At 43.2% G+C, this 14,053-nt stretch overlaps 1 protein-coding gene across 2 annotated transcripts in view; it reads right to left on the reverse strand.

Moving 5' to 3' along the window:
- PDZRN4 (PDZ domain containing ring finger 4) overlaps positions 1-14,053 on the reverse strand; it is a 414,099-nt gene that overhangs the window by 67,542 nt on the left and 332,504 nt on the right. For both annotated transcript variants that reach the window (XM_075553025.1, XM_075553026.1), the window contains 2 exons: positions 4,311-4,567; positions 613-715 (listed from right to left, as the gene is read on the reverse strand). In XM_075553025.1, coding sequence (XP_075409140.1) covers positions 613-715; positions 4,311-4,567 — 360 coding nt within the window. The remainder of the gene's footprint in view (positions 1-612; positions 716-4,310; positions 4,568-14,053) is intronic.

Raw genomic sequence — 14,053 nt, forward strand, 5'->3', positions numbered from 1 at the left:
GGCTGAAACCTTTCAAAGATTTATCGGCTGCAGAAGCAGAGAAAATATTAGGATAAATTCTTTAACTTTTGTGAACACTTTTAAATACTTAATAGGTGGATTTTGTGAGTTGTACCATCTCACAGTGCAGATACTCATAACTCTGTATCACAGGAAGACTAAATACAGTTTAGCATCGTTGGGCATGAGGCTACCTCTGTTTCAGAAAATCAATGAAACCATTCTTCAGTGAATAAACATCCTGAGTCACAAGTAAATTGCGATTTCTTAGTTCAAATGCAATGAATGAAAAAAGTTGGCACCATCTTGGTTTTAAATATAATTCTTGTATTATAAAAAGAAGGGAAGAAATGCAGTGGCCGTAATATTATTTATAAAAAGCAGCCCAAATATGAGAAATTATTTTCAAGCTTACCTTCTGAAAACATTTTTCTAATACATTTGAAATGCTGAAGCCAGACAGCTCAAAGAAATAGCATTTAAACCATCTTACCCTAAGTATATAATAGGCAGACTATTTCTTAGAGTAATAAATTAATTTTTCTTTGTTAAGCAAAACCCCTCAAGCATAACTTCATGAAGAAATGTGAAGTGGTGTGAAAATGATCTTACCTCATATTCAAAGTCCTCTGTTCTGTCTGCATCAGCAGGCAAGCTGGAGAGATACGCATTGTCCTCATAAAATTCATGCTCCATCGGATGAAGAGAATGACAGCTAAGGGGAATGTAGCAATATGAGAGGCACGGATCAAAAGGGTTGCTCTCAACATTAGAACTAATTTTAGAAATTTAACTCTAGTTGCCTCTGCTTGGGAATAAGACCTGTAGTGAACTAGCCTTGAAAGGAATGGCAGCACAGAAAGAGCAATTGCTCTTCTCTCTGCCTCTACAGGAAGTCCGTCCATTACCCATTCTGTGGAGAGTGGGGGCCCATGTCAGAGCTACATCCTGTGAAGAGACTGGTGTGAGGCCTTCCACAGGCCCGGTGCCGTACTGACAGACTGGTCCGCTTCTACTCTACCCCAGGGAGCTGGCTCCATACATGAGTATGTGCTGCTTCCAGCAGGCGGTCTACCCCAAGGGGAGTATCTTGTAACAGAGCACTGCCAATCTCACCATACACAGCCCCCAACTGGGTTTTGAAAGCTGCTTTCATAGGCGATAGTTTTCAGATGTCAAAATGGCCTCACCATGGCCCCATTCCTCAAAATCCCCCTCTTCATTCTCTTTCGTCACCCACTGTGCTTTCTCCTGGGTAAATGGTGCGTTTTCATGGTAATAACTTACTGGAACCTCTATACTCCCTCTTGGAAATTCCCAGTGAAAGAGAGAGCTGCTAAGGAATGGACAGGCGGGGGACCCAGGGCATCAGACATGGATTTTATATTTCCCTTAACTTTGGGGCAATGCTAGAAATAATAGAAAAGTTCTTCCAAGTTATTCTGTGTCACAGGATCGACCTTACATCTTAAGAAGGCTTTGTCATAGTTAGTGACAGGAGAGTCAATTCTGACAGGAGGACATGCACTGTGCCGAGTACAGCCACTCCACGGGGGTCCACGCTGTGACCTTTCAGAAGCAGATCTTAAGGTGTATCTTCCAAGGAGCCCCTGGGTAGGTTTGACCTGTCCATCTTCCAGCTTTTTGACCCACATTCACAACAAAGGGCACAAGGCCATCTCTATTTCTAAGACGGAGTTAGTTGCAGGCTTGAGACCTCCATGAACATCACTGAAACATTGGGGTTTGAAGTCTAGCTGGGTCCCCTTCAGAGAGCCTGAAGTGCAGGGTCACGGTGCTAGTCCCAGGGCGGCCTTCACCTGGTCAGCACAGATACTCTGCCAGCCATCTGCCATATGATCTATTACTCTCATCTCCCCACAGACCAGAGCAGCCAGGGGAGTGCAGGCCGTGTCCTGCTGGCCGACAGAATTCATGACCCGTCCTTGCTTACATGTAGACTCATTGTCAAGGCCATCCAAGCGGGTCGAGCATTGAAGCTCACTTTGGAGGGCATCTGCATATGTTTCTGTTGCCTTCCCGTGTGAAGGGGGTTCTGCCATGAGGAACCCGATAAGTAGTGAGTGAGGTCAAAGAGAACAATAAAAAACATATAGCTTACGTGAATTTAAACATGGTCTTACCCATAAACCCAAATATTCATTGTAAAAAAAGTTCTGGACCCAAACGAATGCAGCCAGTGGCTTCCCTATCACACAAAGCTGCAGATCTCCTCTTTCCTGTTTGAAGTAACCAGGTGCTTACTCATGGCACCACCAGTGCGGCCACGATCAGACACTGAAAGGGTGCTGGTTAGAAACTACACAGAGGTTCCACAGCAGAAAGACCAGGAGACCTGCTTCCACAAAGATCACAGCCAAGGGAGCGCTCTAAAGGAGCGCTACTCCGTTACAGGCGGTCGCCAGCCATGGAGTTGCCTGGACTGCAGCAAACAGCAGCACTCACGCCCCGGTGCTGGAAATAAGGTGGTGTACACCGTACCTTCCTCACCTTAACAATTACATAAAGCGACGGAGTGAGTCTTTTAATGTAATACAACAGTGAAAAGGCGGCACAAAAGCCATGCGGGTAAATGAGGGCGGGTTCTACGGGAAGGGCTTCGGCATTTTTCTGCAGATGTTGTCTCAGAGGTGAGGTGGACGAGACTTAGAAGAGGAAGTGGCCTAGCATCCTGGATTGGCACACTTAGTTTCTACCTTTATCCCTGACCCAAAGACAGATTGACTAGATCTGGCATAAATAAACAGAGGGGCAAGCAAGGCAATCAGGAACTTCTGGAACATGCTGCCTCAGAAATTAATTCCTAAAGCATGGCTGGGCATTAAAATCACCTAGAGAGATGCTGGTAAAATCTGATACATAACCCCATCCTCCACCCCAACACCCACCACAAATCACTGCTATCAAGTCCATCCTGACTCACAATGACCCTAAATTGGATTTTTGAAGCGGTATATTTTTGTGGCATCTGCCTGGGAGCAGACACCCTCATCTCTGGTCCACTGAGCTGCTGGTGAGTTTGAAACACCTCCCTCCAATTAGCAGCCCACTGCTTACTCCAGTGCCACTGGGGGTCCAATGCCACCTTCAAAACCCAACTCGCCATCAGTGAGTCAATCCTGACTCATAGCGAGCTCATAGAACAGAGTAGAACAGCTACTGTGAGTTTCTGAAGCTGTAATATATTAAGGGAGCAGAAAGCATCTTTCTAGCCCAGAGGAGCAGGAGGGTTCAAACTGCTGACCTTGTGGTTAGTAGCCAAACATGGTACCCACTGCATCACCAGAGCTCCGTGACCCCACCTTAAGAATTTTTCCATCAGTCTGAAGTGGAATTCCACCATTGGTATTGACTTTTTAAAGTTTCCAGTGGATTCTAGTATACACTTGCCAAGGAAACAGACTTTCAAACGCCACTCAGGGGCAAGGAAGTGACAGGCTCGCACCCGTGGTTTACAAAGAGGAGAACATTGACGTAAGCAATGAAAATGCAGCATTGCTACTGAAATACATACTCGTGTCTCCTCACTTGGTCTTTCAGCCGTGTATACATTTTGGCCGAAAAGTCCCCTGAGCGAAATACACAAGGGCAAAACCCACTCCTAAGACTGAACACAGTTGGACAAGAATTATTTTCATCTATATTCACTGATGACGGAAACTTGGTAGCCATTGGGAAGAACAGCTCCTTTATTGGCACTTTACTTCCTACCACGACCCCGGCCCTTTGGCAGCCAGGACCTTTCGTCTACATCTCAGTACAGTTGGTCATTGTCGCCTCTGGAAAACTGCACTTTAGTTAATTCCTAATTTCTCCTTTAAAGAAGAGAAAAGCCAGGGGGGTGAGCAAGGCGACCCGCAGAGGACAATAAGGTGTCAACATGCTACTTCCATGTGAGTCTTAGTCAGGTGTTTTGGCAGCTCTGGTGAAGAAAGCTATTCCCCTGACCAGTGCTTGTGAGCTGCACGAGGTCTGAGATGACTGGATAGATGAAGATGAGCTCATCAGAACCCTAATTTCTCAATGCACCCCTTGACAAGGATGATTGCTGAGGCGAAGCCCCCACGTGGGGCAGGGAGAGTGGCTTAGCAGTGACAGCTGAGAAGTAATTGGATGGAGACACGGCCGAGACATATTTCACACAGAACCGGGGGCCTGGCTCTGTCCTTGCCCACGTGCTAGTGTGACTGATGCTTCCCAACACCTGCTTTCAATGACTGATGACTAACACCTGCTTTCAATGAGTAATGAAAACACATAGGGTTTCCAGAGAAGTGACAGAACAGTACCTGTCTGAGAGCAGGAACGGGCAGACATCGGGCACCGGGGGGGTGGGAGGCCTGAGCTTGGCCAGGGCCATGATGTGTTCAAAGGTGATGTCGGTCTGCGTGCTGGCGTTGAGGAGCTGTACCTCTGGAGCCGGGCCGTAGGGCTGTTTACTGAGCGGGGTTCGCCTCAGCACTTGAACCACGATGGGCTCTTTGGCATTTCGGAACGCCTCCACTGCCTCTTCGTGAGTGGCCATCGAAAGATTCTTCCCATTGACCTACCAAGATAAAAGGACCTTGCTCACTTCAGAGCAAAGAACAGAGAGGCTGCCACGATAGATTAGCACAAGGTGGGGAGAGAAGCTTACACTCTCTCTGATATGAATTCTGTAAAGGAATATTTAATCAGACACGGACATTTATTGACCTCTTTACCAACCTGGTGATATGCAGGAGACTGGGAAAACAATTACTCCTTGTATCTTTATGAAGTACTGGGGGTGATGAACTAGTAACACAGCAGCAGAATTATTGAAAGAACCTATCAGTGTTGGGAGATATTTACCCAAATGTTCAGATCAGGAGAAATGTTGAGTAGGTCCTATTTTTCTTTTTTCCTCCTTAGATGCTACCTCATTTGATTGTTTAATTTTAAAGGGAACTGGGTGAAGGCTTATAAAATAAATCTGTTTTCATCCAATAATTCATATATATTTTATTTCACGCCATGGATGGCCGCCTCCACGGTGTACTATCACATCTCCTATTTCCTCTCTGTGGTTCCTGTTTCCATTTCTCCACCTTTCCGAATCCTTCTGAACTCTGACCTTGGGCAGATGCACCCTTTTGATCCCGCAGGGTTGAGGACTGCAGGAGTGCCCACCTCACTGGTTTTGTCTCCCTGAAAAACGTGCTGATGTGATGTTTTGACCGCACATGGATCCATGGGGGTGACTTTAGGTCCAGACCTGGAGGGTGACGAAGGGACAGAGTCCTGGGGTTTCCACAAGTAAACTCAGCCATTTTACGAGTTTGAGTTTTGCTCCACATTTCCTCCCATTTTTATCTCGAACCTTCTCACGTGACCCTTGCAGATTCGTTGGCATTGGTAAGCAGGCCCCTCTAGGGCTTCTCCTGTCAGTGTCTTCAAGGCTGATGTTTGTGTGGTCTGTTAAAAATTATTATTCATCTCCTGGTGAGATTTTCAACATTTAATTAGTCTGACTTGTCTGAATGTAAACTTTTCTGATGTCTTTTTAAAATACATATCGTCTTTTTCATCCAAGACTATGATATTGCTCTTTGCGTGTTACATCCTGGCTGCTCAACGTGTGACTTGAACACCATCAACATCGGCATGAGAGCCTAATAGGAACACTGGCTCCATGGTCCTACTCCAGGTCTACTGAATGAGACTGGGTATTTTAACAAGGTCCCAGCTGGCTTATATGCCCACGAGTTTGGAAAGCACTGCTCTACCACCTCTGGGTGTGTCCACTGTGCCCTTTCAAGTCTTCACCTGTTTCCATGTACATGCATTTATGAATCCCCAAACCAGCCCTGGCGACTGCTTCCCAGCAAGGGCAGAATCATGGGTGCCAATGACTGAAACATTCATTCTTTTCTTGGGACTCCTATATTTGCTTACTGAGGGCCAGTCTTTGTGGCACTCAAAGCATTTTTTTCCCAAAACAAACAAACCAAAAAAAGCAAGATAGACTTTTCTCAGATAGTAGTCGTTATTCCTCTAAAGTGGTACTGATTACTAATATTTTCATTCTTCCTCGTAGCGGACGTTATGTTTTAAAAGAGTGACTCTAGAATCCTAAAATAGCTTCATGACCTCCCCTTTAAAAAATCATTTTATTGGGGGCTCATACAACTCTTATCACAATCCATACATACATCCGTTGTGGGTCAAGTACATTTGTACATTTGTTGCCATCATCTTTCTCAAAACATTTGCTTTCTACTGAAGCCCTTGGTATCAACTCCTCATTTTTCCCCTCCTTCCACACTTTCCCCTCCCTCACAAACCCTTGATAATTTATAAATTATTATTATTTTGTCATATCTTATACTGTCCGATGTCTCCCTTCACCCACTATTCTGTTGTCTGTCCCCCAGGGAGGAGGTTATATGTAAATCCTTGTAATCAGTTCCCCATTTGTACTCCACCTTCCCTCTACCCTCCGGTATCACCACTCTCACTACTGGTCCTGAAGGGATAATCTGTCCTGGATTCCCTGTGTTTCCGGTTCCTATCTATACCAGAGTACATCCTCTGGTCTAGCTGGATTTGTAAGGTAGAATTGGGATCATGATAGTGGTGGAGAGGAAGCATTTAAGAATTAGAGGAAGGTTGTATTCTTCATCATTGCTACACTGCACCCTGACTGGCTCTTCTCCTCCCCGCAACCCTTCTATAAGGGAATGTCCAATTGCCTACAGATGGACTTTTGGTCTCCAATCTGCACTCCCTCTCTTTCACAATATCATTTTTTGTTCTTTGATGCCTGATACCTGATCCTTTCTACACCTCGTGATCACACAAGCTGTTATGCTTCCATGTGGGCTTTGTTGCTTCTGAGCTAGATGGCTGCTTGTTTACCTTCAAACCTTTAAGACACCAGAGCTATAACTTTTGATAGCCAGGCACCATCAGCTTTCTTCACCACATTTGCTTATGCACCTGCTTTGTCTTCAGCAATTGTGTTGGGAAGGTATGCATCATGGAATGCCAATTTAATAGAACAAAGTTTTCTTGCATTGAGGAAGTACTTGAGTGTAGCCCCAAGGTCCACCTGCTGCCTTAATACTGAACCTATAAATATATGCACGTAGATGTATTTCCCCAGTAACCATATATAAATATATTTACATATGTACATGCCTGTATTTAGACTTCTATAAATGCCCTTTGCCTCCTAGTTCTTTCCCTTATTGCCTTATTCTTTCCTCTTCCGTGACCCCCCTTTTAAGTGAATCGGGAAATGTTGAATTATGAAAATAGGAAGAGATGTTTGGGGGCAGAATACTGTGCCCAACACCCCGGAAATCATACTATTTGTAGATAATGAACTAAGCCACCCGTTAGTTGGTGGGCTCTGATTACTGCTATGCACCAGCAAATCCTAAAGACCCCTGGGTGGTTTACAGGGAAGCAAAGGGAGTCCCTGCGTTGCAGCCAAACAGCCATTTGCTGACATTCAGATGAGCACATTCTCTCTCCCTGAGCAGGCCAAGAGTCTGCGTGTGCTCAGAGAAAGTGTGGAGCTGTTCTGGGGCAAATGACACAATGCAAGGTAGGAAGCGTCACATTATGTCGGGATAGGCCTAATGACCTGGAGGAGCTAATTTAGTCAATGGACCCCGAAAGAGTTAATGGACCTTCAAAAAATGAGCAATTAAGTTTCTTCATCAGCAAAATATGTCCCAATACAATTCTCAGATCACCAATAAGATGGCTCAGTTGGAGATTCCAGTGGGCATCTACCTGGGTGCACACACTCAGTAACTTGTGTATTCGTGTTCTGATTCTTTTCTCCATGGACTAAACTAGAAAATGACCATTGGATTTCTATTAACACAACATAGGAATGCTGATGACTTGGGCATCTGGGAGTATGCTGATGTGGGACCTTCTAGCCATACTATTTCCTGGACATAATAGCCATTCATTCCTTGGGGTCCTACTGGATCACAGGTGCTCTACTGATTACAGGGTGACCACTGTTTCCTTAGAAAGTGTAATTAGCATTGAATAAGAAGCGTTCCAGCCTGGAGAACCTCAACGTCGATCAAGATGAATAGCCACCATTGCATACTGGGTCTACCTTCATACGTTCCAGTGGTGACCGAGGATCAGACAAGACTGGTATGTGAGCAGCTCTGGGGTAGGGAGGATTGCCTTTTGGTCTCCAGCCTCTCTCTCTTATAGGTCTCCCTTCAGTTCTGTGAGGGCCCAGTGTCCTGCTCCAGGGTTCTACCTTCTCGGAACACAGTGCTCCAAATTGAAACCAAACTCACTATCAGCAAGTTGATTCTGACTCTGGGCCATGGTTGGCCTTGTGGTTAGCAGCTCAGTGGATCACCAGGGTTCCTTGTACACAATGGTCAGTCAGGATCAACTATCTCATACCTACTGGGAACGTAGGTTAATGTGTTACTGTTTCCCCTCGGCACTGAAATGTAACTCCTAACAGTGGAAGAATGGAAGAAGGCAGTAGATCTCCCAATAGTAAAGGGAAAAATAATTTGTAGATAGGTTTATTTTTCTAGTAATACATTACCTTTTACTAAGGCATGGATTTTGAAGGAGCCCCGTGAGTTACACTGGTTGCTTGAACACACCAGCCACTCCATACGAGGAAGATGAAGCAGCTCCCTTCTGTAAGCTGCGCAGGTAGCCTTGTAAACCCCAGGGAACACTTCTGCTCTGTTCTATTGGGTTGCTGTCAGAATTAACTTGATGGCGTGTGGTTTCGTTTGTTCGACACACATTATACGTTAAAAAAATAGTGGGCAGATGAATGTCATTATTCCCTTTCTTCCTAAAGGGGGCTGGTTTTATTGCCTACAAGTTAGTCCAGTCTTGGGGTTTGCTTATTGTTTCAGCAGTTTTTAAAGCAAGAATAATATTTAAAAGTGAGTTTTTAATTGGTATTTAGTCTACTCTCCTATAAATCCAGTTAGGTTATGTTTTACAAAGTCCAGAATATTTCAGCAGAAACCAAAAACTTATTGAAGAATGTTTTAGGCTGGGAAACCATAAGCTCTTATTGGAATGCTTAGTATATGCAGACAATATTAACATTCATATAGCAAGATCAATAGCTATTGATCCTAAGACCTATACATTCATTCATTTACAATAGTGACATTGATATGCAAATTTCATTCCTTGCTCTGAAGGCAATCAAATACAATCTAAAAAAAGGACAGTCAATGAAATTTCAAATATTTTACTTCCCCATTTGAGAATGCTCTTTTCTTCTAGTTATGCAGCTGACCTCTATTTTCATAAGCTATGTAATATCTCTCAAAGTAAAGAAGTCTATGACCTTTAAAGGCTCCACTGGCCCACGTGATTGCTTAGAAAATGTAAGTACTGATGATACAAAACACCTTTTTTTCCTTCCACTTGAAGTTCATCAACATACTGTTAGTCTACCAAAAGGTCACCATTTTATAAATCATGCCTTTCACAACAGAAAAGAAAAGAATAGCTTAATTGGGATTTTTCTGGCAGCTGCTTTGTTCAGTTATCATCAGTTAATAATGAGGGAGAAAAATAATGTTAGGAGCAACGTAAAGTTTTAATCCTGTGGGAAAAATGTAGCTAGTTAGCAAATGAATTAACAGCAAAATATATCTTTTTTGAAGCGGTTAGAGACTCCAGACCAATATGCCCGCTGGCACTGAGTCCATATGACTCTGACCCAAATAGTATTTTGGAGGCTGGACATCTTTATGGAAATAGAAAGCCTCATCTTTCACCCCCAAAGTGGGTCCTGAGTTAGAACCACAGGCATTGTGATTAGCAATCTAACACTCACTCAATGACACCTCTAGAGCTCCATACCCCAATATCTCACTGCTATTGCCCTTATTAATATCCCCATTGCCATTGAGTGATGACTCACAGTGATCCCAAAGGACAGAGTAGAACCTTAGGATATCCAAGGTTGTAGACTTTTTTTATTTTTAATTTTTTTGGTTGTAGACTTTTACAGAAGAGGCCTGGCACATCTCTCTCCATCTGCCATTTTGACTTGGTTCTATTGCTACTGAGCAACTAGAGTATCACTGAAAAGACTCCTGTGATTGATACTTGATCAAAGGCTAGCAGGGTGGGATGACTGGATTCTGACATGATGATTTAGCCATGCTATTTGAGATAAAGGAAAACACAGTGCAGTTTTGCAAAGAGAGGTTATCAGAATTGGCAATGATATAAAAGTACAAAGAAATGTGCCGGTGGCAGAAACTGTCAGATACACAGAAACAGGGTGCCATCCTCACAGACACTTGTATCCAGCTGGAGAGAGTGGTTCTAATCCATCTAAACTTGAACCATTTATAGGACGTATTTTCAGATTACCTGGCAAGTAAAGAGATAGTGAAGATGAACAATAGTCGATCATGTGAACCCATGGTCTGACAAGTAGGGGGATCTTCATAGTTAACACTCAAGTTCAAGATAGTCCAAGATTAAAAAAAAAAGATATGTCATAACGAAGGAATAGACTGAAATTTGCCAAAGTGGGGGAGGGAGGGTAAGAGAGAGAGAAGATAAAGCAATAGACTAGACAATTGATGGGTGTTTACGTGGGTGAAGTGGGAGGTGGGTGGTCCACCAGAGGGAGAAAAGACATGGAGGCATGGGGAAGGGTAAACCATTGTAGGGTTTGGGTGGTGGTATAAACCATTGAATACAAAGTTGCTGATTTTAAATGTAGCTCCCCCACCTACTTTACAATAAAAATATTATACAAATTAGAAATGACCAACTTATAATAAACGTATCCACATCTTATCTCTAAAGAGTGTTTATTTTCAATTATATCAAGAGCACAGTCTTAAGTGGATAGGATAAATAGAGTAACATTTCAGCAATCAATGCAAAAGACCTGTGAATACATTTATTGTGGCAGTTCCAATAATTAATCCAGTAGCCATTTGTGAATGTTAAGTAAAGCGCACGGCTTTTCTTCAGGATATCAGATTCAAGATAGTGTCTGATGACCCCTCTGTTTAATGAACAATCTACCCTTTTGGATAAACTAAAAAATTGGGCCACCATCAACGATGTCTCCAGCATGATTATTAGTTTCAGCTTAGATATGAGCTGTTCCTGTGTAATTATTTCTCTAAGTCCAGTCACATGGGAAATGCTCTTGAATATCAGAAAAAAAACAAGTTTTTTTTTCTTGTTAAAGTGCAAACAAGTGCATGAAAAACCAAGTTATTCTGATGGACTGTCACTTCTAGAGTCATGGGTTTGGGAATAACGAAGGTTCCACACCCCCTTCCCTCTTGCGGAAAATAAGCATCTATGCCTTTCACACTGACAAGGAATTTCTGCAAATTCCAGTCAGATTCAGAAGATGACATGGAACAAGAGATGTCATTGCTGAAGTCAAGAGGATCTTGACTGAGAGCCACAGACAAGAGGAAGACTTTAACTGTGGTTTATTGAGTATGAAAACTCATTCAGCTGTTTGGGTCATAGGAAATTGTGGATAACACTGCAAAATAATGGGGGTTTCAGAACCACAAATTGTTCTCATGCAGAACCTGCAGACAGAACAAGGGCCAGTCATTGAAACTAAGCAAGGAAATATCGCAAGATTTACAATCAGAGAAGGTGTGCCCCAGCGTTGCATCCCTTCAACATACTGAGTCAATCTGTATGTTGAGCAAACAACATAGGAAACGAGGTCTATGAAGAATGCAGCATCGGCAAAATAGCAAGACTCAGTAGCAATCTATGATATGCAGATGACACAGCTGCTGGAAGCAAAGACAGCTTGAAACCCTTTAAAATAATTGGGATTTAATACATAGAACCTATCATTCCATATTCCAATCACATCAAACAGAATCATAAATTTATACCACCATAAGTTTCCAAGTATTCTTTTTCTACATGGACTCCTTGACATCGTCTCCGTTTTACATCCCACCACCACTGTACCTCTCCCCCTTGTCCTGCTCACTATCCCTCTAGGTTCATCAATCCTAGGTTTCATAAACCAAACAATGGAAAAACTTGTAACACAGCTTCAAGAGGGTGATCTATGTTGACATATCAAGTCAAAATACAGAAAATTTTGGAAACTAGATTAGAACCAGCCTGCATCATTGGAGGAATCTACTGCCAACGTTTTAACTGTTCAGGTCAGATTTATGCCTTTGAACTTCTAAACTCCTCTCTCCAAAGCATTCTGTTTAGTGACCACTCTCCTCCCATCTCTCAGTTTTAGACAGGGGAGTTCTCTGAAGGCTGATCCCAATGTAGTCTCGCCAATGAATCTTGGCTCCCACTGTCATCCATCGCCTCTGCACACCGGATTCTCCCGGTTTAGGCTCTGATACTGATCCCTCCTTCAACTTCGGATGATATGGATTCCAATCCCTTGATGATTGATGGTGGTGTGCTTCTTCCATGACATCTTTCTTAGATGGCTGCTTGTGTGGAGACAAGCCTTTAAAGACTCTAGACACTATTTTATCTGATAGCTGGACACCATCTAGATTCTTTGTCATAGTTTGCTATATCACCCGTAGCTTCTGTGTTTCCTTCCCGAGGGTGAGTATTGAACAGGGCCATGAAGTAAGACCTAATTGTTCTTAAGATGGAGTGAGGATTTAGTGAGACCCAAACCCTTTCCTGGCTCTATGCTTTTTAAAAAAAATTGCCATAACTTGGGAATTAATACATATGTCATATCATTCCATAGTTCAATCATGCCAAACAGAATTGTACAATTGCTCCGATAATCAGTGTCCAAACATACTTTTCATTCCTGGACTCCTTGACACCATCTCCCTTTTATCTCCCCCACACCCCGCAGCCCACCCACCCACACCCTTGTTCTAGTTGCTTTCCCTATGGGTTCAGCACCCTTGGGTTTCATTTACTGACCAACAGAAAAACAACTTGAAGAACTTACTGATGAAAATCAAAGACGATAACCTTCAGTATGAATTACACTTCAACAGAGGAAACAAATTCTTAAAATCTGACCAGTAGACGATGTCATGATGGAGAAAAAAATGGAAGGTGTCAAAGATTTCATTACGCTTGGTTCCGCAATCAGCATTCATGGAAGGATAAGAAAAAAAATCAAACAATATATCATGTGATAAAAAAAAATCCCTTTGAACACATTGAAGAATCCTGGGTAAAAAAATTATTGAATTTACCATGAACTTCCGAAAGAATGACCAAATCTGTCTTGGAAGAAGTCTAGTTAGAATGTGCCATAGAAGCACACAGCCTAGGAGTAAAGATAGTAAGACTGTGTTTTATTTGCTTTGACCATGCTATTCGGAGAGACCAGTCCATGGGGAAAGACTTCGCATCGCCCTTGATAAAGTCAGCTAGCGAGAGGAAGACGCACTCTCAGCTCCTCAACCACACGGATTGACACAGTGGCTACCACAGCGCACTCAAGCATTGCAACGATGGAGAGGGTGGCGCCGGAATGAGCAGTGCTCTGCTGGGTTGCACACAGGATTGCTGTGAGTTGGAACAGGCGCAATGGCACCTAGCAAGATGCCATTCTCTAACTCCCAAAGGAAAATGAATACAAACACATTTACTAAAAGAAGTACCATATGTACTCGAGTATAAGTCGACCCGAATATCAGCCAAAGCACCTAATTTTACCACAAAAACTGCATTGAAAAATTCGGCGGACATACGAGTCTCTATGTCATGTTGTTGTTTTTGTGCCAGTGAGTCTCTTCTAACTCAGAGTTACCGTATGTGCAGCGTAATCAAACACCACCGAGTCCTGCCATCCTCACAGTGATTCTTCAGTTGGAGCCCATTGCTCAGCCACTGTGTCAATCTCTCTTTATAGCTGCTGCTCCACTTTATAAATGTGTCAGACTGGGTTGTCTAGAGAAACAAAACCAATGACATTCATACCTGTATGAAAAAGAACTTTATATCAAGGAGTTAGCTCAGACTGGTCTAACTCAAATCCATAGGTCCCATGTTATCTGGGGCCCTCTTCACACTCAGGTGGCTT

This window comes from Tenrec ecaudatus, chromosome 6, assembly GCF_050624435.1.
Source record: "Tenrec ecaudatus isolate mTenEca1 chromosome 6, mTenEca1.hap1, whole genome shotgun sequence".
In the NCBI taxonomy this organism is placed as follows: Eukaryota; Metazoa; Chordata; class Mammalia; order Afrosoricida; family Tenrecidae; genus Tenrec; species Tenrec ecaudatus.